The 26,702-nt window shown below is 48.3% G+C and overlaps 1 protein-coding gene across 1 annotated transcript; it reads right to left on the bottom strand.

Moving 5' to 3' along the window:
- Positions 1-748: 748 nt before the first annotated feature.
- On the bottom strand, positions 749-25,294 carry LOC308360132 (protein bicaudal D homolog 2; the record flags this gene model as incomplete). Its single annotated transcript, XM_080831904.1, has 9 exons — positions 749-1,465; positions 2,778-3,123; positions 7,560-7,711; positions 13,222-13,401; positions 14,646-15,503; positions 17,107-17,634; positions 19,067-19,219; positions 20,684-20,896; positions 25,013-25,294. 9 exons carry the CDS (start codon positions 25,292-25,294, stop codon positions 1,460-1,462), a joined length of 2,718 nt encoding a protein of 905 aa, XP_080688030.1. The 3' UTR covers positions 749-1,459.
- Positions 25,295-26,702: the final 1,408 nt, after the last annotated feature.

The following is a 26,702-nucleotide window of genomic DNA, read 5'->3' as shown; positions in this document are numbered from 1 at the left end:
TGGGGCTGGGGCTGTGCATAGTTGGGAGTTGGGCTGTGGCTGTTGCGTCTCTTGTATTTCCTGAATGACTTGACTGGTCACCGAACCTGAGGGGGGCACATCTCTCGGAGACGGCTGTGATAGGGGACCGCCTCTCGGAGGGCGTCTGAATGGGGCTGAGGTCCCAAAGAGTCTTTAATCAATGGGTCACAGCAGTTAGATCATCAGTCACAGAGGGAGCTGGCCATTTGAATGGACACATATTGTAAAGAAAACTAGACAAAACATTAAATAAAACAATAAACCAAAGTGTTTTTGTTTTTTTTGTCGTTGTTTTTCAGTGATCCACCCAACACAGCAGGACCTTACCCTATGAGTGTGTCTGTGTGAGTGTGTTTGTGAGTGTGAGTGAGTGTCTGTGAGTGTGTCTGTGTGTCTGTGCGAGGGTCCCTCACACAGGCGAGTGCGGTTAGAGTGGTGTTTCCACATTGAGACCACTCACAGCACAGTGACAGTGAACAGGTCCAAACGCATGCTACATGCCAGCACAGTGCAGAATACAGCACAGTCTCAAGCCAAACTTCATTTGTGTTATTTAACATGATTATTTTACAGCTCTTCTTTCATTCTTTCTTTTTCCTCTTCACTTCAATAACCGAGGCATCGTGCCTTTCCGTCATTATTAAAAGGCTAATACTGTACAAAAAACACCAACAAACAAACAAACAAAACACAGTCCATCAGCTCAAGTCCGATGCCTAAAACGTTTTGGTCTGAAGAGGGGTTTTCAGGTGCAAGTCAATACTTTTGGACTCTGATGGTTGAAGGCAAGATATGGAATGGATTGGTTTTGAGTTCTGAAGGGAAAGTAAATGGTGGCAACCTCATCCATGGCATGACGGCATGCCTCTTTCTCTCTCTTTCTCTTTCTCTCTCTTTCTCTTCATGCACGTACAACCCAGACAGAAGGAAAGAATGACAGACTGAAAGGAAGACAGAAAAAAGAAAGAAAGAAAATAGGAGACAAAAAGATAAACAGAAAGAAGGCAGAAAGGGAGAAAGAAAAAGACTAAAGAGAGAAAGAAAACCAGGCCAGACATAAAGAAAGGCCAGTTTGTGAGAGACAGAAAGAAAAGAGGGTTTGACGGAGGAGAAGAGAGGTCCTGGTGAACGCTGGTGAGGTCTGTTGGGCCGGAGATGCAGAGGGTCTGAGGAGGAGGGGAAGGGTCACATGAGGGTGTGATGAGGTCGACATGAACGTTCCACATGTAGGACCCAGGTGGAGGTGAGAAAGATGGAGGTTGACATGAACATTCCCAAAACACGAGCCAGGTGGAGGTGAGAGAGATGGAGGTCGACATGAACGTTCCCCATGTAGGACCCAGGTGGAGGTGAGCGAGATGGAGGCCGACATTCACGTTCCTCACACACGAGCCAGGTTGGAGAGGAGGGGTGGGGGGAGGGGGGGGATGAAGACCTTTCACCGCTGCAGAGACAACCAGAGAGAAACTCATCAATGGAAGAGAAAACATGAGACACCGGTCAGAGGTCATGGAGAAACAGAGGAGAGTTGCTTGCTATGAGAGTATATAACTGTTAACATCAACAAATATTACTGCCAAATACAGCACTACATACTGTAAAAAGAGTTGAAAAATCCTCATATTATGTGCTTGGATAGGAAATGTGCTATTAGGAGCTACTAATACATCTGTAATATATTTACAAACATTTGAAATACTAAAATATAAATCTTTCAGAATCTGTGGCAGTGAACATTTGCTGAAAGTCAACCTATCAAGCCCAGGGATAGTGACGAATTATTACGAACTTGGTGATCGATTAAGGAGAGGGGTAACCTGTCTATTAGGAACAGAACCTTATCGTCAGCGGTACGTCCGTTTACAGCACCTCAGTGCCACAAGTTTATCTGTTGCTATGACAACATCAGCCATTATCAGCTACTGGATCGACTAGCGGTTTGGCTCAGAACGCTGCCGCCCGGGGGGCACTTTGTGAGATAGACGGTGATTGGTTGACTGCTCAGCACGGCGGCTCTGATTGGACCAGCCGTAAGAGCGGGAGTTGGAGCCCTCGATATATTGGGTTCCACTGAGAGAGGCGCCTGATCGAACAAACCGCCCACTACTGTTGGAAACCGCCGTCTCCCGCTCCTTTTTGGACAAACCATTGGCAAAAGGCACTCTAAGGCACTGTGTGATTGGTGAAGAAGGGGAAAGGGTGGGGCTTGCCACTGTGGTCGAGACAGAGGTTGTCGTTTCTGAAGATCTAGATTTCGAAACGTTTATTTTGGACTGCCTTCCCTGAACTAGACCCTGTGACGTACGAGACGTCACGGCCCTTCTCTGCGCTGGCTTCACTGCTCCATGCGATTGCGTTTTGACCACAGCGACATCCCAGGACAAGGCTACATTTTCTGCAAAGCGCGAGTGCGAGGCCTTGGGTTTGGCCGCAGGAAGCGAGGTGCGACCCTCTTTAATGAACGTGTCATTACGAGACGGCCCTGCCCGCTTCCCCGCCTCCTTCCTGCCCGCCGCTGTGGGCGGGGCCACAGTCTGAAACGGACCCAGCCCGCTCGAGGAGGCGACCGACTCCGTTCCAGAGCCGAGGCGACGCACGAAGGTGGCGTCCCGCGCTAACGGGGCTGAGCTAAGGCTCTGTGTGGAGGTGGAGGATGACGGCTGGGGGACGAGAGACGAGGAAGAGGAAGGGGAAGAGAATGAAGAGGACGAGGAGGAGGAGGAGGAAGATGAAGATGTGCGATAATGGGCTCTTACTGGGCTGCCGTGCAGGCTGCGTGAGATGACCCGGAAGTGGCTGCCCATGCTCTGGGCGCCAGCGGGGGTCATGAAGACAGGGCTGGAGCGGGGGCTGGAGCGGAGGGGGCTGCGGGGGGCGCGGCCAGACTTGGTGCCCAGCTGCTTGGCGCGGGAGCGGCGCGGGCTGCTCCCCCCACCGTTGCTGATGGGCGAGATGGGCACCTCCAGGTCCTCCAGTCGCTGGGTCAGAGCCAGCTTCTGCTGGATGGCCATGCGCAGCAGGGAGTTCAGCGTCCTCTTCTCGTCCTCCGCCGCCGCCAGCTGACGCTGCATCTCATCCAGCTGCGTCACGTACTGGTCACACCTGAGAGAGAGAGAGGGAGAGATAGAGAGAGAAGGAAGAAGGGATGAGAGAGACAAAGAGAAACAGGAATCCATAACAGTAATAGTTAACCAGGTGAATTAAGTTTGATCATTCCATATAAGGACTAGATGCGCTCACATAGAAGTTGCACTATATGACCACAAAACTGTAGTTCTTATAACTGTCCACAAGGTGGAGCTGCACACACGGTTAAATCTAAGCCTGTTTAGCTCTACTGTCACCTTATGTCATACATCTGAATACTGAACTAAAGGTCTAAGGGCCCCTGAGAGGGACACAGACACAGACACAGACACAGAAACATGTGTAAAGTGTGTTGATGGGGAACATGATTATTGATTAATGATTATTTATAGAGCTGGCCACAGCATTGGCTCTCTGTCTGAGGATCCCAGTCGTGCCCAGAAGCCCCCCCCCCCCCCCCCCTCCCCCCTCCCCTGGTGGGCGGGCTTACATAACCAGACTCTACGATCACCGTGACAACATCAGTGCGATCACTGAGAGGAGAAGTGGTGGTGGTGGTGATGTCAGATCTTTAGTATGGCTTTCTATGTCACCTCTCTGTATCTCTCCCTGAAACACACACTCACTCTCCTTCCGTCTCTCTCTCGCTCCTTCTCCCTGACTATCTTGGTCACAGCACACACACACACCACACACCACACACACACACCTAAGTCTGGACACCTTGCATGCTGGTGGACCCAAATCCCCCTCCTCGTGCTACAGGTGACACAGCCATGGGGACATGAACATGCTACCCCTCCCCCACACCACTAGTACATCTCATCATCCCCCTATTCACACACACACATTCACACACACACACACACACACACACACACACACACACAGACAGAAGATAAAAGAGAGTGTACCATTAATCCATCAAAAATAAAAATTTATATCCATCCACCTCCCTACCTATTTATAGAGTACATATCTGATAATATATTTCTATTTACCCATCCATTCATGCATCTATCAGTTGTCTTTGATATAACTAGCGATAGACCTAAGGGAAATCTGATTTAATTACACAATATCACAATAATTCCCTTCATAACCGAGCCATCAGATAATTCCAGAGAGAGCCTTGGCTGGGAGACAGGCCTCCCCTCCCCCCACACGGGTGTCATCACCTCCAGCTCCAGAGCTGGTCTTCTTTAGCTTCAGCTTAAAGGCCTTAATTAGCCGTGACTAACCAGCACCGCCTGACTTCTGACCTTTCAACTGTGATCTTGTGGTGCCACTGTGGCAGGGCGTCTCTCTGAGGAAATGCATGTTTTATGTTCTAAGACGTACCCTCTTTGCATGACATACACAAGTACGGAAATGTCCTCCCCTGTATGCATGTCATACGCATGTACGGATGTACAGAATGTACAGAAATGAGAATAAAGGTGCTACTGATGGCTGCTTGCTGATTCTCACCAAACAAACAAACCAGTGAACTGCTGCCTGACATTTAACCCCGGCCCTGACCCATGATGCCACACCAGATGCTCTCCTCACCTAGGGACAGGTGTTAGGTGGTGTGAGTGTGTGTGTGTATGTGTGCGTGTGTGTGTGTATGTGTGCCACAAGCCTGGGAGCGTGCTGCTAGGGAGGCTAATCTGCACGTGAGCAGAGATTGAGATTGCAGCAGCGAGACCAAGGCAATAGTGCTAATCTGATTACGGGCACTCCCACGCTTCTAGCCTTTACTGCCCACGCAGAGGCCCGGCAGACTGGCATCTTCTGCTCTCAGAGGGCAGTACTCTAGTACTCTAGCCTGATTATACTTACTCACCTCACTCACTCGGACACACACAAACACAGGCGCAACACACACGCAAACACACGCGCAAACACACGCGCAAACACACACAGTCTCCCACACTTGACAATCTCACAGGTCTTCCTCTCCATTTCACTCTCTGTCCCCCCCCCCCCACTATCATCCAACAGTCCTTTTCAGCAGGATGCAGATGGGACTGCTCAAGGATTTACACTCATGTACATGGACCCATTTTACTGAAGTTTCTGGAGGGTTACATCATATTCTCTTCTACATGCTGTTCACAATGTATTACTGAACAACCCCCTCCAATCTATTCTCTTCATCTTTGCTTTTTGTTGTGACATCCCCCCAGACAGTATGCCATAGTAACTCTAAAGATCTATATGGAGGTGGATGATGCTGATGGTTATCCAGGCCACCGTTCTGACGCACTGCCCTAATCTACACAGATTACGCCTAACTCCTCTCACTACTACTCATTCTCTACGGTGAAATCAGCTGACGCCGAATAAAAACCACATTCAACTTCCTACGAGGTTCAACATATAGAGTTACTGGTGAATCACAAAAAATAAACCCTACTAAAAATATCGGGGCAATCCTTCATTATAATGCCACAAGACATTGAGTTAGGGAAATGTAAATCTTATTCAAGCCAGTGTTCTTTTCAAAGTCTCCACGTGCTCTGACTTGAATCAGTCATCGTGTGCACGGACCAGAAGTGTATCACTCTGGCCTTAGGGGTACTCTGGAACAGATAAAGGAACATTGGATGTATTCAGAGCGGAAGCGTGCACTTCAGAAACACGCCCATGCGAGCAGCTGCCCTAGAGTTCCAGGGGATCCAGACTGTCCCGTATGCCACACAGAGTAGACTGGCATGGATGCCACGTGGAGTGGAAGGGCATGGATGGCACAGCTGCTGGGTGGGGTAGGGGTGGGAGTGAATGACGCCTTAGCTTTCAACACTTTAATGGCATCAGAGAGGCCTGTGCTCTGTTTTTACTCTGAGGCAAATCACACAGACAGAGAAGAAGAGGGGGTGCATAGAGAGAGAGAGATAGACAGAGAGTGGCAGAGAGAGAAAGAGGCTGAGAGAGAGAGGCTGAGAAAGAGAGAGAGAGAGAGAGAGGCAGAGAGAGAGAGGCAGAGAGACAGAGAGAGAGAGAGAGAGAGAGAGAGAGAGAGAGACAGAGAGTGGCAGAGAGAGAAAGAGGCTGAGAGAGAGGCTGAGAAAGAGAGAGAGAGGCAGAGAGAGAGGTAGAGAGAGAGAGAGATAGACAGAGAGTGGCAGAGAGAGAGAGAGGCTGAGAAAGAGAGAGAGAGAGAGAGAGGCAGAGAGAGAGAGGCAGAGAGAGAGAGACAGAGAGAGACAGAGAGTGGCAGAGAGAGAAAGAGGCTGAGAGAGAGGCTGAGAAAGAGAGAGAGAGGCAGAGAGAGAGGTAGAGAGAGAGAGAGAGAGATAGAGGGAAAGGGTGGGAAGGCTTCACAATGGGACTACCAAGCGCAAATCAAAAAAATAACCTAGGGGTGGATTTTCAAGCGTGACCTGTCCAGCATTCCAGCAGGGGGCTGGCTAAAAGAGATGTCATTCTAGTCATGAGTGAGTGAATAAAAGAAAAAGAAAGAAAGAAAGAAAGAAAGAAAGTTGTCCCAGAGCGAATGAGAGAGAATAAAAGAGAATGCCTGGAGTGAAAAAAAGAGAAAAAAGGAGCATAAAGAGGATAAAAAGTAGCCTAATATGGGAGAAGATGAGGAAGATGAGGAAGATGATGAAGTGTATCAGAAAAGGGGATTTGCATAACTGAGACGGGGGAGTGGATGCTGGTGAAATCACAGGAGAAAGAGTGGGGATCCTCTCATCACTTAATGACTCTGAGCTCGGGGAGCTTTTGTCACATGAGCCTGTGTGCTGATCAGCCCACTGGGCCTTAATACTGACACTCAGACACACACACACTCATTAACACCCACTGGGCCTTAATACTGACACTCAGGCACACACACGCCTGCACACACAGATACGTGCATACACACAACGTTAATGCTTCTGGGGGTCAGACACACGGTGCTGCTTACGGGGCCTGTCTGTCTGGCTATTTGTACAAACACACTCTATCTCTCTCTCTATCTCTCTCTCTCTCTCTCTCTCTCTCTCTGTCTCTACCAGGGCCTTAATGCTGAGGGGTCAGACAGAGAGCTGCTTATGGGGCACGTCTTTCCGCTGCATTAGTAGACGCCATGTGATGACCCGAGTGAAAACAAAGGATTTGAAGGCAGACGCGTGTGGAGATGCCACTGAGGACGAGAGCACAGGGTACTGAGAGACACTTCAGAGGAAGAGACCCATCCCTGTGGTGGCCAGATCTGATCTCAAAACAGGCTAGATCACTCACACAAGTAGGGGGTGGACATCAACCACCAGCAGTTACCACACCCACACCCACACCCACACCCACACCCACACCCACACCCACACGTACTACAGGTTTGATGCTATACTCTCACTGATTCCGTGTGTGTGTGTGTGTGTGTGTGTGTGTGTGTGTGTGTGTGTGTGTTATAGAGCACCTGGAGACCCTATACTCTCACTGAATCCATTTGTGTGCGTGGGCGGTGTGCGTGCGCTAACCTGCTGGCGAACATGACGCGCAGAGAGGAGAAGGTGGCAGCGTCCTCCTTCAGGGCCTTGAGCTCGTTCCGGAGCTTGACCATGGTCTCGGACACCATGGTCTTCTCCGTCTCATATTTCGTCTTCAGGTTGTTCAGGGCCAACTCCGCTGTCTGAGGACCAGTGGATGGAGAAATAAGCAAATATACAACAAATATTTATCATCTAGCAAACACAAACAACCATAAACATACACAACGAGGTGTGGCTATTAAATAATTAGACTTATACATCTTCTTCATTACAACTGAATGACAGCTTTAATGTCCTTATCTAATGGCCACACCTTGTATGATCAGCGCATTCAGAAAGGGTTCAGCCTAAGGTGCTTCAGCTTTGAGTCTTCTTGGGTGTGACACGACAAGCTTTGCTAACCTACATTTTGGGGTTTTCTGTCATTCTTCTCTGCAGATCCTGTCAGCTCAGATCGGCTCAGCTCGGTCAGTGGACAGACATTTTCTGGTCTTTCCAGAGATGCCGACTGGGTTTGGGTTCAAGTCTGGGCTCTGGCTGGGCCACTCGAGGACATTCAGAGTTGTCCCTCACCCACCCCTGCACTGTCTTGGCTATGTGCTTGGGCTTTGCCCTCATATACACTGCCAGCTGTGACCCAGGTGTGTGCCTTTCCAAATCATGCCCAGTCTACTGAATTGACCATAGGTGTAATCCAGGTATAGAAATGTGTCAATCAATAGAAATGGGAGGCGCTGGAGTTCTATTTCAAGTGTCAGGTCAAGGGGTCTGATTATTATATTCTAAAATGATCTTTTTCCTTCCTCTTTATGGGGTATTGAGTGTAGATTGATGACATGAAAAAAGCTGCAATTTAAAATGTGAAATATGTGGAGGAGTCTTAGTACTTCCTGAATGAACTGAACTTTTGAATGTTAGTACATACGAGTTACAAACCCTAACCTTTAAGCAATACTACCTTTTATCACTTTTTGAGGTATTTGTTTTTATGAGCAACTACTTTTGGCACCATCTTCAAATGAATACTGATGGAATATGGTCATGTGAAGGACAAATAAACACACTTGTCGTTCCCACTTGCCGTCCAGGCTATGCACTATGCAGTTCTGTGGTTTGGGTTGGAACACCCAGTGAAAAATGTAATAAAAGCCTTCAAAGCACGACATCGCCAACAATATCACCAAAAGACGTCAGTTAGCATATTAGCAAGCTTTTATCAGTGCCAGCTGGGCTGTTTGGTGTTTTTGCATACTTTTTATAAAGCTAGTCAGATGGCAAGTGGATGTGATGCGGATCTGAACGCAATTGGGCATGGATCCCACAGCGTGTGTGTGATTTACCTGCAGAAACCCTCTCCTTGCTGCTGCCCAAATTCTACTCTGCTAATAACACTTACTGTATGCCAACCCATGTACCCGTTATATAAACAAATCATTGACATAGTTTCCTGACTCATTGCTCTGCTTATCCTTATAATAGTGACAGTGTAAACAGTGTCCTCCTCATAAGGCTTTTACAGCCTACTTTGAAAGCTGGCGCTCTTTACATTTTTAACCACTATTTATTCTGTGTATTTCACGTATACCTTCTTTTATGTTGCATGGAATAAAGTATGTATCGTGTACAGATGTCGCATGTGTGCTAATATGTTTCATCCTGTGATGCGTACATGAATTCATCTGCTTGCTCCTGATTCTTTTTCTCCTTCTCTCCTACCTTCCCTTCCTCCCTCTACTATCTCTCTACCTGGCCAGCCTGGCCTTTGAGCGGAGGTTCTACTCAAGGTTTCTTCCTGTTAAAAGGGAGTTTTTCTGCCCCTGGTCGCCTAAGTACTTGCTTAAAAGGGGTCAGGTTCAGGCTCTGTGCTCTGTAAAGCACCTAGAGACAATATCATTATCAATTGCTATTGAATTAAAATTGAATGGGATTTAATTGAATTGCTGTTCCGGTGTCTAGTCTAAAACAGCTATATATAGCAGCTGACAAACTCCATTATGCTTTTTTAACCACAAAATCAAATCCATTTCGTAATATAATTCTCCCAATATAATAGTTTATCAATAAAGTAGTAAACACATTAGTCATCAGAACATTGAAGGTAAAATTGGGCAATGTTTTGTTACTGAATGCGAGCCTGTTATTCATTATGAGAAAATAGCTAGCGGGGAGCACTTCTACCCCAGTGCAGGCTCCTCTGAAGCAAAGCTGCACACAAGAAAAAAGGTTAAGTAAACTTGACCTAAATGTGAGAGAATGAGAGCGAGAGAAATAAAGAAGCTTCCGGAAAGTACATTTTACTGTTAAGATATTTTCCCGTCAACTTCCCCCAGTAAGCCATTTGCAAGACCATGACGCAGGCAGAGAAGACTTCCAACTACTCTTAAAGATTAGGATTTTATATGCTTATCTCGCCAGCGGTTCATGTTCATATGTGGAGGAAGTGGAGGTTTGTAATAAGCCTGTGAGAGCCTGCAGAGATGCGAGTCACATGTAAACCTATAACAGAAGGGTGGCCTTCTGCTAACTTCCCCCTTCCTCCAGGTTTCTCGCATGCTTGGCACTCACGCTTAGAAGGTGATGTGAGGCCTGGGATGGGATTGAGCTTCGCCTCAGACGAGGCTTCTCCCGAGCTTACAGGTTGAGTTACAGAAACACCACACCACTCAAGAGCAGTTAAACACATAGAACCTCCATTTCAGCGGGTGACGACGAGAGGGAGAGGTGTCATCCAATCACCATGCACCTGGTGGATGTCTCATCCAATCACACCACAAGGAATGGCATTAAAGAGGAATTTACAGGACATAAAAGATGAATGATGGAATTATGGCTCTGATTTCCTCATCTCCATCTCCACTGGTACTACTTAGTGACGCACAAGTCAAAATCTCACTGAAGAGATAAAACATCCAGCTTATCAACATTTTTCTGAGGGGGTTGGGTAAAGTAAAGTAGAGAGAAATGGAAAAGATTAATGCTTGGAGAACCTTCTTGTATTTATAAGAGTAGAACAAGCCAACTACAGAGCAGGAAAAGAAGCAGGTCATCATGATGCCTTCGGCGTCTAGCGAGACCTGCATCTGACTCGACACTATCCTGACCAGGTCTCACACACACACACACACACATTACTGCAGCCGAGTGAGGGGTGAAAAGTTTACGGGGGGGGGTGGGGGTGGTGACGGGACAGACAGGCAGACTAAAGGAATGAGAGACAAACAGAACAAGAGAAAGAACAGGCAGACCAAAATGTGCAGAAATACTGTGACTAGTGAACTGAAACATCCAGTGGCCTCGTTTCTGTACGCCGCACTAGGGCAAGAGTTCAGACGATTATTATTAGTTTATTGTGTAAAGCTGGAGCTAATGCACTCTGCATGTCGAGCAGCAAAATTACCAACTGGTTGTCAAACCGCATAGAACTCAAAGTGACTTAAAAAATAACTCCCATGTTTTTGGTTTTGTTTGGTTTTTACATAATACAAAAAAAAGCTTCCATTCAGATTTCACTGAAAAGCCACAGCAACAGCTTACGGGTTTTGCAATTTCCCAAACAGATGGGTGTGTCAACAACGCACCTGGACTTTTCCCCCTTAAATCTGTAACTTATTCACTTGTAAATACCTCCTGAACGCACACACACCCCTCATACCAGTGTGTATTCCAGTACACACGCCTGCTCCATACATTCAAGACCATATCGGAGCCATGTGTCCCTCAGTGTCAAAACAACCATCAGTTTCTCTATGAATGGTCAAAGGTCAAAAAAGTGCCAAACAGACGGTACAAAACACACTTGGATAAAGATAAAGACGTGTCTGAGCTTCTTGCTGTATGTCTACAGATGTGTATCCTTAGGACTGTACTCAAAACCAGAGCTTGGCTCTCAGACATACAGGCAGGATTAGCTTGCTAGCTTTGGGGTCTGTTTGAACACTTAGATATTCAGTGAGCAGACCTGTTTTTTGGCCTCAAGGGAGGTGCATAGCATGCATGGCTGCATAGATCTCCATGGGACAGATGAATGTGTAGATCTAGGGTGCACAGACCTGCTTGTTGGCCTTGAGGACGGTGCATGGCATGCATGTACAGTGGGGAAAATAAGTATTTGAACCCCTTGCGATTTGGCCACTTGCAAAGAAATGTGTGATCTATAATTGTAATGGTAGGTGTATATTAACAGTGAGAAACAGAATATCAACCAAAAAATCCAGAAAAATGCATTTTATAACATGTATGACTTTATTTGCATTTGATGCAAAACATAAGTATTTGAACCCCCAAAACTGACTGACAAAAATGACTTAGTACTTGGTGGAATAACCCTTATTGGCAAGAACAGACGTCAGACGTTTCTTGTAGTTGGTCACCAGGTTTACAAACATCTCAGGAGGGATTTTGGTCCACTCCTCTTTCCAGATCCTCTCCAAATCTTTAATGTTGTGTTTTCAATGGGAGGGAATGAGGGAATGAGGTTCAAGCCCAATATTCCATGTTACATGGCCCCATCCATAGTCCCCTTGATGCGGTGGAGTCGTCCTGTACCCTTGGCAGAGAAACAGCCCCAAATCATAATGTTTCCACCTCCATGTTTGATGGTGGGTATGATGTACTCTTGGGGTCATATTCAGCATTCCCCCCCCGTCAAACACGGCAAGTCGAGTTGATGCCAAAGAGCTTGATTTTGGTATCATCTGACCACATTCTGTCTCCCAATCCTCCCTAGAATCATTCAAGTGTGCAATGGTAAACTTCAGATGGCCCTGTACATGCGCTTCCTTGAGCAGGGGGACCTTGCGAGTGCTGCAGTACTTCAAAAAATTACGGCGTGGTGTGTTGCCAATGGTTTTCTTGGTGACTCTGGTCCCAGCTGCCTTGAGATCATTCACAAGCTCCCCCTGTGTAGTTCTGGGGTTATTCTGCACCTTTCGAATGATCACTGATTCCGCACGAGGGGATATCTTGCATGGAGCCCCAGACCTAGAGCGGGTGACAGTTGTTTGGTGTTGCTTCCATTAATGAATAATCGCAACAATAGTTATCTGCTTCTCACCAAGCTGCTTGCCCGTGGTTTTGTAGCCCATTCCAGCCTTGTGCAGGTCTACAATCTTATCTCTGACGTCCTTGGACAGCTCTTTGGTCTTGCCCATGGTGGTGAGGTTGAAGGTGTGAAGTATGATTCTTTGGACAGGTTTCTTTTATACAGGTCACCAGTTGAGATCAGGTATACCTTGTTAGACCTAATGAAGACTAATCTGTGTGCTTTTTGGGCACATAACTGGCCATTGGGAGCCAGAATTCTTGCTGTTTGCTTGGGGGTTCAAATACTTATTTTTTGCATCAAATGCAAATAAAGTCATAAATCTTATAAAATGCATTTTTCTGGATTTTTTAGTTGATATTCTGTTTCTCACTGTTAAAATACACCTACCATTAAAATTCTAGATCACACATTTCTTTGCAAGTGGCTAAACTTGCTAAGTCGGCAGGGGTTCAAATACTTATTTTCCCCACTGTATGTATATGATGAATGTGTAGATCTAGTAGATCTAGGGTGCACAGACCTGCTTGTTGGCCTTGAGGACGGTGCATGGCATGCATGTATGTATATGATGAATGTGTAGATCTAGTAGATCTAGGGTGCACAGACCTGCTTGTTGGCCTTGAGGACGGTGCGTAGTGTGGCGATCTGCTCCCTCTTGGTGCTCAGAAGAGACTTGAGCTTCAGAACCTCCTCCAGGAGCGCCTCCGTGTCCCGATCCGCATCCGACCCCAGCGACCCCGCCGCAGACGCCAACGTGCCCCGCTTCCTGCACAGGTCCACTGCCACCTACCAAAGGACAAAGGTTAGAGGTCAGAGTTCAATATACATAGTACCACATACCTCACTGACACACGTGGACTCACCCACATGCAGACCACACAAACACTCAACGCTCAAACACACACACACCCACTTAAGCAATTTCTACACAATTGTAAAAATCAAGTATTGGCGATACGCAAATATATGTAGATCAGACAAATGGAGACCATATTCATTCACTCTCACTATAACACACACACACACTTTCTACATGATGGCTGAATCCACGCAGAGTCCTAAATGAGATGCAGATTCATGTATTAGCTTCTGTATTAGGGACGCCAGTTGCTGAAATGACATGTTCCCAACTCTAGAAAATCAGCTTACATGAGATTTCTCTGAATCAGACATGTTCAATTAGGATTACATTAAGCTAAGCTTTTCATACTCCACACCACTGTGTAAACATGTCTGCAGGGAGGTTTACACGAGGGAAAATCCACAGCATCAGTCAATTTCATATTTTTGCCAGAGAGAACAGATAGTCTAGTGAAGTGGAGGGAATGTTTATAAATGCTTGAATAAAATGGTATACCATATCTATAAAACCAGCTCACTGCTGGAACATCAAGTTTAACCTCTTACATTTCGTTATTTGAGCTGTTACACCTGGTAGGAGATATCATTTCCATTAAAGATCACTGTGGTAGTCAATGACAACCTCATTGACATTTTACAGGAAGTCCTACATCTGCGGCAAATCTGCTGAATTCCCACTTCCTCCTCTGTCACATGGATACTCACCACCAGGAAGTGAAATTCTGCCCTGTCATGTGTTCATAGGCACATTTGTAACTAAAATCCTTATATCTATATAGCTTTTTATAGCTATATATCACCTTTCACTAACGGCACGTTGTAGGCTCCAGGATTTGTGTGGTGTCATTTTCTAGGCAAGCCAGCATATTTCCTTTTTTTTGTAAATCACTCTTTCTGAAGTCACCTGCGTGCAGTCACCAAATGCCCCTTTGAGGAGAAATCTTTCCATTCAATTATGGGAAAACAACAACAAACAAACAAAAAAGACTACCTTATTTAGCTTATTTCAAACACCTACACGGCACTGAACGGTCCTCATAGTGGCTTATGGCTTTTTGGGGTTCTCAGTATTCCTTGTTGTAAGTCTATTAAACTAGTCCCTTGACAATGAATGCAAGTTAATGCACACAGTCCTGTTCCCAACACTGACTCTCTGCGCTCTGACTCACCTGTAGGTGTTTCATCTGGCAGCGGATAACGGCCACAAGGTTCCTGACGTTAGTGGGGTCCCTGAAGTCTGGGGTGGGAGACCCCGGGCAGCTGCCGCAGGCAGGGGAGGAGTCTCCACTTCCTCCTCCTCCTCCGTCGGCCTCCCCTCCTACGCTGCTCCGCCCGTACCCCTCCCTCCGCTTCCGGAGCGGGTGCTGGTGCTCCCTGCGCCCCCCTCCCCCTCCTCCTCGGCAGCCGCCGCCGTCGCGGTAGTAGTCTAGGGTGACGCGGCTGGGCGTCAGGTTGTTGCTGACGCACACGTGGTGGTAGAGTGCGGACAGCTCCTCGGAGAAGGCCAGCAGCTCCTCCTGCGTGGCGGTCAGGTGGCCCTCTGAGTCGCTGGCGACGCGCCGCGTGGCGCCGATCTCCCGCTCCAGCTGCCCGATGCGCTCCTGGTCCTGCCGGCTGGCGGCGATGCACTGGCGGATCTTGTCAGCGAGCTCCTGGGCCTCTCCGCGCCAGCGCTCCTTCTCCTGGCGGCAGCGGCTCTCCAGCGCGGACGAGCGCGAGTCCGCCGCCTTCAGCTCCTGCCGGAGCCGCGCCACCTCCTCGCTCGCCGCGGCCATGCGGCACTCCAGCACCTCCGCGCTCTTGGCGTCCAGCTCGTAGTAGTCGCCGCCGTCCCCGCTGCGACCGTCCCCCAGGCCATTCTCCTGCCCAGGCTTGTGCCCCGAGGGCTGGGGAGAGAGCACGGCCTCCAGCCTCTGGGCCAGCTGCTCCATCTTCACCTGCTGCTCCTTCAGGGCCTCTTTGGACAGAGCCAGCTGCTTCTGGAGGTCCTGCACCGTGTTGGCTAGGCTCACCTTCTCACGCTCCACCTGGGGGTTGGGGGGGTCCAGACACACACAGGGGTACAGGTACATAGACAGACAGACAGACAGACAGACAGACAGACAGACAGACAGACAGACAGACAGACAGACAGACAGACAGACAGACAGACAGTCACACACACACACACACACAAACACAGACACAGACAAAAGTAGGGTTAAAAGATGGCCCATATATAGGATACTGTCTAGGGCAAGTTCCTACTGTTGAAGTAGGCAAATAAAGGGTTCTGTCATAACATCAATGCTATTAAGTGTGCAGGTATAATAGTGGGCTATTTAGTGTGCTCTCATAATTATGTTCATACTATGAACTCTTTTGGCGCTGTCTGTCTATTCAGAGAGTGGTAAAGAGAAGGGCAGTATGAAGTTCTCTCACTGAATGGTAACAACATACTATAGTCTCCTAGTCTGCCGCCTTAAAAAGTGGGACAGGTTAAAGTTTTAACCAGCTCACTATGCTTCTGTTGGTGGAAAGATAAACAATCTGTCCCAAGGTCAAGTCTGCTGTTCCACAGGTGCGCTGATAAAGCAGAGATAATTCCCTCTGACTTTCCAGAACGTTCCGTGTGACCAGTTTGGTTATGGCCAAAAACATGCGTTGTTTCCAAACTGTCAATACTTAGGCTTCATGTGAATGAATTTGGGAGACATTTAAGACTCGTTCTGTGTTTTTTTTAGTAACTACAGGAAACACACACGCACTTTCACACACTGTGTGGGTGTGTACATGGCTAAAAACCTCTAGCAAATTCCCACACAAACACTGCGCCTTACTACAGACACTCCAGCTTCCACTTGAGTACACACAGCCCGGTCACTCAGCCCAGGGAAGACAGATGTGAGGTCTGGCCAACGCATGGTGCACGGCCGCCTAGCAAAGAGCATCGTGCATTATTTAATATCACTCAATTATGCAGAACAGTCCGGAGGACTGTGGGGCTTTAGACCAGGCTTCCTGAGGTAGAGTGGTGCGGTTTTAGAGAGGCCAAGTGGCATTTTAACACACGGTAAAGCACCCTTCAGGTGGGTTTGCAGATTTCCTGGAGGTGCTTAGGGGGGTAGAGAGAGAGTGTGTGTGTGTTTGTGTGTGTGTAGATCAGGATGTGGTGATCTAACAGGAAACAGCAATTACAGGTTTAGTACCGTGATGCAACCATCAGAGAACACAACTGCTTTACATACAGTGTGTGTGTGTCACTGTACTGAGACCTATTTTGAATAGTTTTCACACATGCTCAGATGTAAATGCTATGCAAATCAGTTTCCCCTAGTAAGTAAGAATAATTGTATAACTATGTACCTCTGACAGAGCCACTCATCATGACATATGTGGTCATCTCGTGTGTGTGTGTGTGTGTGTGTGTGTGTGTGTCGTATGCGTAAAAAAACATGCATATACACGTATATGTGTGTGGTTTGCTGAGCCTGCATCCAACAGGAGTGTGTGTGTGTTCGCAAAAATGTATGTGAGTGTATAGGTTTGAGCGAGTGTGAATGCATTTATGAGCAAGGAAGTGATGAGGCAACTGTATGGGTGTGTGTGTGGGTGTGTGTGAGTGTGTGTGTCTCTCTTCTCGAGTGTTACCTGCAGCAGCTGCTGTTTGAGCTTCTGGCTGTCGGACAGGTGCAGCTCGCTCAGCAGGTCGGCCACCAGCCCTGGAGCCGGGGGCCTGAGGAAGGCGTCGCTGCTCCTGGGCGTGGAGCACCGCAGCTGGGCCTTGCCTACGCCGCTCGACCCCTTAGTCCCCGGGGCACAGCCAGAGCCCATCCCGTTATTATACCCACTGTCCTGGTCCTCCTCCTCCCCCCTCTCTCCATCCTCCCCTCTCCCTCCTCCCTTCCCTCCTCCTCGGCCGTCGTCGTGGCTGTCGTCGAGCTGCCCCAGGTGGAGGTCCAGGGGCCCCAGGGAGTCGAAGGGGTTGAGGGCCAGGGCTGCTAGCTCACGGCGCAGGCAGTTCTTCTGCTCGCACTCCTCTTTCAGGGCCTCCAGCGCCTCGTCCAGCTGACGCTCGGCGATCGCCCGCAGCCGGCCTGCCTCCTCCAGCTGGGCGCGGAGCTCCTCCTGCTCCTCCTCCTTATGGGACAGCTCCAGCTTCAGCGTCTCAAACTCCACCTGATGGGAGACGCAGACATGGGTTAGTGTGTTTGTGTGTGTGTGTGTGTGTGTGTCCTGCTCCTCCTCTTTACAGTAGAGCTCATTAGTCAGTCCACTCCTATGGGAGAGTGTCAACTTCAGAGATTGAAACTCAACCAAACCCAGCGAGACAGGCTCATTAATGTGTGTGTGTGTGTGTGTGTGTGTGTGTGTGTGTGTGTGTGTGTGTGTGTGTGTGTGTGTGTGTGTGTAAGGTGAGCTACAGTGTGAGTGTGAGACAAATGAACAGTGCATTAGCACATTAATCTGTAGGTGTACAAGTCAAAAACATGGAGGTGGGAACCATGTTTTTATTTCAGACACCACTTTCCCACGCTGGAGTCTAAATGACACAGGCAGGTGTGTATCCATGGCGATGCTATCAGTCAGGCTCATAACTCTAAAGAGGGCTAAAGGAATAATAACCCCCCCCCCAGACAAGGAGACACAGTGGAGCTACTCCCTCACAAGCAGCACACTCTGGCCCAGTTCTGGCCCACATCTGGCACAGGTCCAGCACAGGTTCTGCCAATAGGCACCAACTGAGGGCAGCATCTGGTTAGAGGTGAGAGGTCACAGGAGCCATCTTTGCCACAGTGGTGCACGTGGTATTATGTCTACGGCAACACTACATTTAGAGAATGATATGGACACAAAACACATCACATATGGACCGCCGCCCCCAAACACACAAACACACAGTAATAGGATTTGTCTGTGCGTTGTTGTTTTGTTGACAATGTAGGGCTTTAGCATACCTTACACAGGTGTCATTTGGAAAATTAGCCACTGGCGAGCCCCAATCTCCTGCTAATGCCGTTAGTCAGCTAATCTGGGTGTCTGGCTGCCATTGTCTCCTGGCCCTGGCTGCTTAAGGAGGGCTATTGTTGCAGATCAGCTGGGGTCATGCCTTTGACAATGAGGGCGTTTGTGTGGCAAGGGGCGGGAGGCGAGCACGGGAAGGAAAGCCGCGATCACAAGATGGACGGCCCAGCCCGTGGCACAAAGGCAGCCATTCTCCGAAGAGACTGACAGAATGGCACGCAGCAACGCAGCAACCCACAAACCAACACTGCCACCCTCATGCCAACCTCATGCCAACCTCATGCTCCAGAGCCAACGCCTGGCACTGGTCTCACAAAACATGAGTCATCATTTAGTGACTCAGTGGCTCCTCTACTTGACGTCTTCCGCTGATTTGGGGCAATTACATTGTTCCGCCTCTCAAGAACGAAGTAGCGTCCAACATATGCTGTGAGGTTTAGATTGTCATGTAGTTCTACTTTAGAACGGAGTCTGTTGTGTGTGTGTGTGTGTGTGTGTGTGTGTGTGTGTGTGTGTGTGTGTGTGTGTGTGTGTGTGTGTGTGTGTGTGTGTGTGTGTGTGTGTGTGTGTGTGCATGTGTTCTCACCTGGTTCTCCTTTAGAACCGAGACTTGTTTCTGCATCGAGATGTTCTCCTCTTCCAGCTCGCTGTTATCCTGCAGCTGCTGAATCTCGCGCACCTTAAACTCCTTCATCTCATCACGCATGTGGCCCTTCTCAGCCTCCAAGCACTCGCATTCCTGATAACACACACACATACATATATTATATACACACATACATATATTATATACACACATACACATATTATAAACACACACACACACACACACACACACACACACATACACACACACACACACACACACACAAAAACAACATGTGCCTGCTCACAGACACACAAAAATATAAACACATACACATACAAACACACATGACAACAAATGTGCAGACACAGCTCAATATAGGTTTGTAACAGTATACATTCAGAAGAGCGTGAGTGTGTGTGTGCTCTTCATAGCATTATGCAGCACAGAGGCATCCTCAGCTGGGTCTGATTACAGTTTGGCTAAACTCGTCAAACCTCAAAGCCAGCCAAAGCCGTCCCATATGCCAGCCTTCAAAAGCAGGGTAGAGGGAAAACAGAAGAAAAGCACAACACAGAGCAGCTCTCATGTAATCATTCATGCAACACACACACACCAACAATTACACTCACACACACACACTATGTGCACACTGTTAGACTCTCACACACACACACACTATGTGCACACTGTTACACTGTCTCTCACACACACTATGTGCACACTGTTACACTGTCTCTCACACACACACACACACTATGTGCATACAATTACACACACACACACACACACACACACACACACACACACACACACACACACACACACACACACACACACGCCATGGCTGCAGTCATGGCTGACTGAACACAGCACAGCGCAGCAGTTAGAGTGTATCCGGGCCCCAGCTGGTTTTGACTGGGGGCCCTGTCAAACACAAGCGCCCTCTCTCATTACCAGAGGAAGCCACACTGAGCCTCTGCTCTCTGCTCTCTGCTCTCTGCTCTCTGCTCTCTGCTCTCTGCTCTCTGCTCTCTGCCCTGCTGCCATTGGCTTCCATCTGCTGTCTGGTGTCACACAAGAGCCGAGAGAGGCGAAGGCTCGGAGGCGTAATGGGGACATTAAGTTAAGCAAATACCACCAGTGAACATCCAAACATCTCTAAAGTTAACGTGGACAGCTAGCTAGTTAACATGGACAGCTAGCTAGTTAACATGGACAGCAAGCTAGTTAACAAGGACAGCTAGCTAACTAGTCCCCTCGCAATAATTTGCATGGTTTTCTGTCAAACCGCAAATGACTGCAAGTCAGTGACCGCATGGTAGCTGATAGGCTAGCTGCACACTTTAATTCCAGGGCTATTCAAAATGCAGCCGAGCAGTCTGGCAAATTACTGCCATGTTGCCAGCCTCACATTGGCACCTACAGAGTGTTGGCTCTGTTCTTCTCTGATCTGGTCTGAATCACAATCCTCCCATCTGACACAGTGAGCTGAAAGGCTATCAATTTGCTTGAAAAAAAAAAATCACCATTCAAATAAGCTGGTAATTCATGGAAGCAAATAGCAACTTTTGACTGGATGTGTGGAAGTGACAGATCATGTTGATTGGCCGATACCTTTTTGAGCTGTGCTGAGAGCCCGCCCAGCCTCTCGCTCTCTGAGAGCGCATTGGCCAGCGTGATGCGGGCCTGTCGAAGCTCCGCCTGCAGCTCCTCCATGCGCGTCGACATGGCAGCCTCCTTGCTGGCCGTCTCCTGGAGCAACGACTCTTCGCGGTTCTCGCCGTCTGCTGCCGCTCGCTTCTGACTGCTCATCGAGTCCGCCAGGGCCTACAAAAACACACACACACACACACACACACACACACACACACACACACACACACCACACACACACCACACACACACCACACACACGGTTACTCCCTGGTCTGGCCAACTATGTAGCAGGACTGCCTCGTTCTTGTGACTCAGTTTAATGCATTTATGTTTAGAAAAATGGAGTTGGATACAAGTGTAATGGCTGCATGGGCTGAGAGGGAAGAAATGGTGTTTATTTTTCCTTTAAATACAGCTGGCTCATCTCAAATAGTTCCCAATACAAGATGCATTTGTGTTCAACCTGGGAAGATTTCAGGTTTGGGCGCTCTGGAAACTGGACATGAGACTCATTTGGCACTTCTAATGGAAAGGAATTTGTTTACATGCCACCGGCTGGAAAAACAACAACAACAACAACAAATTTTTCTTCAAAGAACTCTTCCATTCCGCCAGGGGGGACAGTCCCACGCATACATTATCCTCTTTGTGACATCACCGCATTCCGGCTATCCAGGCAACCAGAAATTCCGAGGGGTAACCCCACTGTCTATAGAAAATGGCCGCACCATAAAAGGAGTGGCCTTCCCAATATAAACAGAACACCAAACCACTTTGACACAGTCACACTGAGGCCGAGCCAACAAGCCACCAGTCACAGCTCGGTGTGAGGGAGAAGGAGGAGACGTCCCTTAGCCCAAGGCATTAGTTAAGGACAAAACAATGGTTCACCTCTTCTGTCCAACACACATTAATCATGGGAGAGTCTAGAAGAAGGCTCCTAGTCTGATGGATTAGTCATGGGTGGGGACACAGGAAAGGTCTTGCAAGTCCATAAAGAGCACAGAGGGACAGGAGAGGGTACCCAGTGAGACCTTCCCAAAGCCAGACATAAGTTAAGGAAGAGACAGAGGAAAGTGTCGGTTCCACACTTAAAGATACAGAGGAAACAAGGTCCCATTAGAGGTGGTGAGAGATTTATGACCGATGTGTCTGACTTTTGGCTTTAAACTCTCTGGGACTGCAAAGTGAAGATGAGGATACAAGAATGCACTGCGCACTGCCTGGCATTTCTGTACACACACAAATACATGATTATGGGGGCCAGGCACCAAGCCCCACACACACACGCCCACACACACACACACACACACACACACACACCAATAAAGGACCATCCGGCTGGAGAGAGACAGAAGTGGAAATGCAATTCCGGCCCCATCAGGGCTTGTTAGCACCGCTGCAGAGAGATCTATCCATCAGTCCTGGGCTTTCACGCAGCTCCTCCAGGCACTAGCCGGCTGTGAGGGGTCTGTGTGGAGTCTGTGTGCTCCTGCCTAACATTCAGTGCAGACAAAAGAGCCCATGTTTAAGGTCATCCCCATCATACCCACACTACACAAACCCTCTGCTGGGGCGTAAACCATACACATTATTTATGAGGGCCTTTCCTCTGCCTGGAAGAGGAAGAGTTTTAAACAAACACTTCTCTTCTCTCTCCAAACAGGGACCAGTTAAACTGGGTCAATCAGATACACAGACACAGACACAGACACAGTCGACACAGACACAGACACAGACACAGACACAGACACAGACAGTTACTGTGAACCAGTCTGTTAGCAAGGGGTAAACCGAACCAAAGGTGATGCGGTTATTCCAGTGATGTTCGTGTATGTCTGTGTGCTGGTGTGTGTGTGTGCGTATGCGTGTATGAGAGAGAGCGAGCTGATGAGGTTTGAGTGCATCAACGGGCTCTAACACAGGCAGACTTTCAGAGGAACAGAAGTGTCATCATCTCTGCCAGTAATCCTGTCGAAGTGTGTGTGGTATGCACGTGTGTGTGTGTGTGTGTGTGTGTGGGCATATTCCATTATCTGACACTGCCACGGACACACTTTCACACAGTGTTGCCTGGAAGGCACGTGACCATCCTAACCAATCCCTCCCAAAACGGTGCAAATCTGCTGTCGTTTGGCCCTCTCAAGGTCCCCCTACTCAAATTCTGATGACACAATGACAGATGGATGTGAGCCTGCCCTGTGCCTGATGCCCGCGCCGCACGTGCGATCAGGAGAGGTGGCTGGCATTCACCCGGAGCAGCCGGACTCCCAGGACGCAGTTAAGGGATCACACACACTCAGATCAGGATTTGTGGACTCATGCTTGTCTGCCACCCATAGAAAGAAGTAGCCATGTTGTCTGTTATGACTGATGGCTTGGGAGGAGGAGTTTCATGCTTACTGGGTTCAAGTTTTACACCCACTTGCATTCTTACACGTCGGATATTAACTAGTCTTTGTAAACATTACTGGCAGCAAATGTCAGCAAATGTCTTTCAGCAGCAGTTAACCTTCACATGCAATGGTCGCTGTGGAGGCCACCCACACACACACACACACACACACACACACACACACACACATACATACATATCTGCTGAGCAAAGCAGTTCAGTCATTTATCCTCTGCCACGCAAATATACCAACGGAGAGCATGTGCTCACACGATCCAACCAGGGAACCCCCCCCCCCCACGACAACCCCCTACCCCCCGCTACACATGCAATGGCATTCTGCTCCATAAGTCAATCACTGTTCTACACGCCTCTCTCTGATTTCTCGACCCATTTCAGCCTTGTAGACGCAGAAGAAGAAGCAATTCATTCTAGAAAAAGAACTAATTAAAACAGATTTCAAAGTTACCTTAACGACTCTGCGAAAGCAGCGGGCAGCAACATTGTGGCCCTGGCTCCCCTGGGGAGAGGTCGAGGAGCTGTGCCAGAGAGAGCAGGCTGTTCTGGGGTCTGCACAGGCGGCTGTTCACGACTGATCTCCAGCCTTCGCAAGTCCCCCTTCAGTCTACTGGAATCTCTGAGCCGAACAGCTGACTTGTCACAAGAAACAGCTGAACAGAGCCTCACAGGCTGTTTTCAGCATTCCTCTCAAGCTAAATATAAAGAAGGCGCTGATAACACATTTGGCATTGAAGTTTCATGGTGGCATGTGAAATCCCTTAGACGGGTGGGTCCTGTTATGAACACAATTACGGAAAGACAGGCACCATCAAGGCCCCCAAAACAGGCGATCACAGCGTATCACACGATACAATGACGTGACGGTACAAATCTAAAAATAATCCTGCTCAAATTAGAAATGAGGGTTTTTTTTACGTCCCCCTTGTTATCCAGCAGACTAGCCTGAAACAGATGCTTCTAAATGCACGTATCTTTCCTGTTGGGATTTTGGTCTGTTTGAACTGCTGATCCTCAGGATTTATATTGGACATGCAGGGGCTCTGTATGTCAATGAAAGAGTGGTCAGGGACATTTTCCCCTATACTTTATTTTCACATCACATTATCCTCTGAAAGTCAGAAAGTCAAACACAGAAAATCAGTTCTCACTCCATGACCTATATACTCATCAGTTATCTAACCTTTAAAGTCATCGAAATTAGAGGGAGAGCGTGAGATAAAGAGAGAATGAGTGAGAGAGTGAGTGTGAGAGAGATTGTGAGAGAGAGATGTGAGGCCAGTGAAATTACTCACGGTTGGTAAGTGGTTCTGAAATGCCAGTGTGTGTGTGTGTGTGTGTGTGTGTGTGTGTGTGTGTGTGTGTGTGTGTGTGCATGTGTGTGCATGTGTGTATGTGTGTATGTGTGTGTCTCTCTGGAGAGATGTCAGCCCAAACGACTCAAAGTCAGGAGGAGGAGGTAAAAGAGAAGAGGCCTATGTGTGACAGCCTCACCTCTGGGGAACCTCATCACGCAAGACAAGGAGAGGTGTGTGAGGGTGTGAGGGTGTGTGTGAGTGTGTGTGTGTTTGTTCCACCTGTGATACTGAAAGCCTGGGGGGGGGGGGGTTTATGCCAGTTTCTCCTGCCAGATTAGTAGATGCATAACAGAAAGAGGGGAAAGGGAAAGTACACACATGCACAAAAACAGCCACTGCAATCAGCCAATGAGGCTTTCCTGAATGGTTAAAAAACAATCCAGGTCCCGATAAGATAATGAAACATTTTACGGCAGAGGAAGCACAATCTCCTCTGTGTAAAATCACCCCACCCATACAGAGATCTCATGTGGGTAGCATCACCTCACCTCCCCACCCCTCCCCTCTCTTGCTCACCTCGCGAAGTTGCTGGAGCTCCTGCTTCAGGGCCTCCTGCTCCTCCTCCAGCTGGCTGTTGCGGCTTTTGACGGCGGCGCTCTCCTCCAGGACAGCCAGGCCGTAGCGAGCCGCCTGCAGCTTCTCCTCGTTGGCCTCCTGAAGCTCCAGCGTCAGCCTCTGCACCGCCACCCGGAGGTCCACCGGACCCCCTATGTCCGAGCTGCCCTCGCCCATCCCCATCTCGCCCTCTTCGTCCCCTTCCTCTTCCTCTTCCAGCATCCTGGATTCCTCTTCCTCCATCCGCCTCCTCCTCCTCCTCCTCTGCGGAAGATTCTGGATACAAGTCCTTCAAGCCTGGTTCTTCATGCCTCCTGAACAAAACAAAAAAGAAAAAGAAAAGAGGAGAATCTCTCTATTATGGCATCACCTTGGTCTTTCAAATCTAATCTAACTTCATTCCAAAGTATTCACAGCAGCAGACATCAGCTCTACCATGGAGTGCATGCTATGTCATGCATGGTATGTAATGGTTGGAGAAGCAGTTAGCTTAAAAAACAGAAAACTTCCATTTCCACACAAAATGAAGAACGCCACTGATTTGACAGCAGTGCGCAACAATGGGCAACAATGGGCTCTTTTGTTGGTACCATACTGCCATATCCTTGCCATCAGTTTGGTGTTTGAAGGTGAACAAATGGCTTCCCCTGCAACGTCATTCAGTCCTAATAGGATTACAAGCGCAGCGCGGGCCTGAATGGCCATCTCGGGGTAAACGTGACGGTCAGTGTGGCCTCTTAATCCACCATGTTTCATTCACAGACTAGCTGCGTGGCAAGAGCAGGGAAGAGATCATGACAGGCCCCCCGGAGGGGCAGATTTATAATGATAACAACAATAAGACAGCCTTTAGGAAAGTACTATCAAACTCAGCTGAATGGGGTGAGGGCTGCAGAAAGCCCTAAAATTCAGGGGAAAACCTCACGAAGAAGTCAAATCAAACACTCACACAGCAGAAAGACAGACACAAACACACAGAAAGGGAGATTCTGAAGAACCCAATAGATACCACAGCAACTGTTTAGGTCACAGAGAAGGCATTGTATACAACAATTACTTAGTCAAGTGAGAATGTAACCCATGTTTTAGCTTACTCACTAACAACTAAATCCATGAACTGTCTCGGCAACAAACAGGTCAGTCTAATTCATAATTGCGACTAAAAATAAACGAACAAGACGAAGAGCAGGACCCAAGATCTGAACAAAAGAACTGCGGTGGCTCATCATCACTAATGCCCTATGGAATGTAATTATGAGAGCTTAGCAACAGGCGGGTAATCTTGCATGCAGCAAGAGCGCCAGCGAGCCCCCAGTAAGTCATCCCATCAAGGCCACAGACAGCAGGATTTAGTTTATCAGATTAGCAGCGTTTTGGTCACTTTCCCTGAGGTCCTGTCAGGCTGCAATAACACAGTGTTTGTGGTGTGCAGTGCGGCAACTCCTTGCCCTGCCATTCACCAGGTCTTTATGGTCTGTTGTAAACGACTGATGCTTACAGTGCCCTATTCTACGAGGGCTTAAAGGGAAACTGGATGGCACGTCTCAAGTCAATGGCTTCAGTGCACTACAATCAGTGCTTAGGATAAAGTCATGTGATGTAACAAAAACTATCACACAAACACAGACACACATATCTGAACACAACGTCA

The sequence above is a fragment of the Sprattus sprattus genome (genome assembly GCF_963457725.1).
Source record: "Sprattus sprattus genome assembly, chromosome: 2".
Taxonomy (NCBI): Eukaryota; Metazoa; Chordata; class Actinopteri; order Clupeiformes; family Clupeidae; genus Sprattus; species Sprattus sprattus.
The sequence above is the reverse complement of the archived record's forward strand: the minus strand, read 5'-3'. Positions and strand labels throughout refer to the sequence as shown.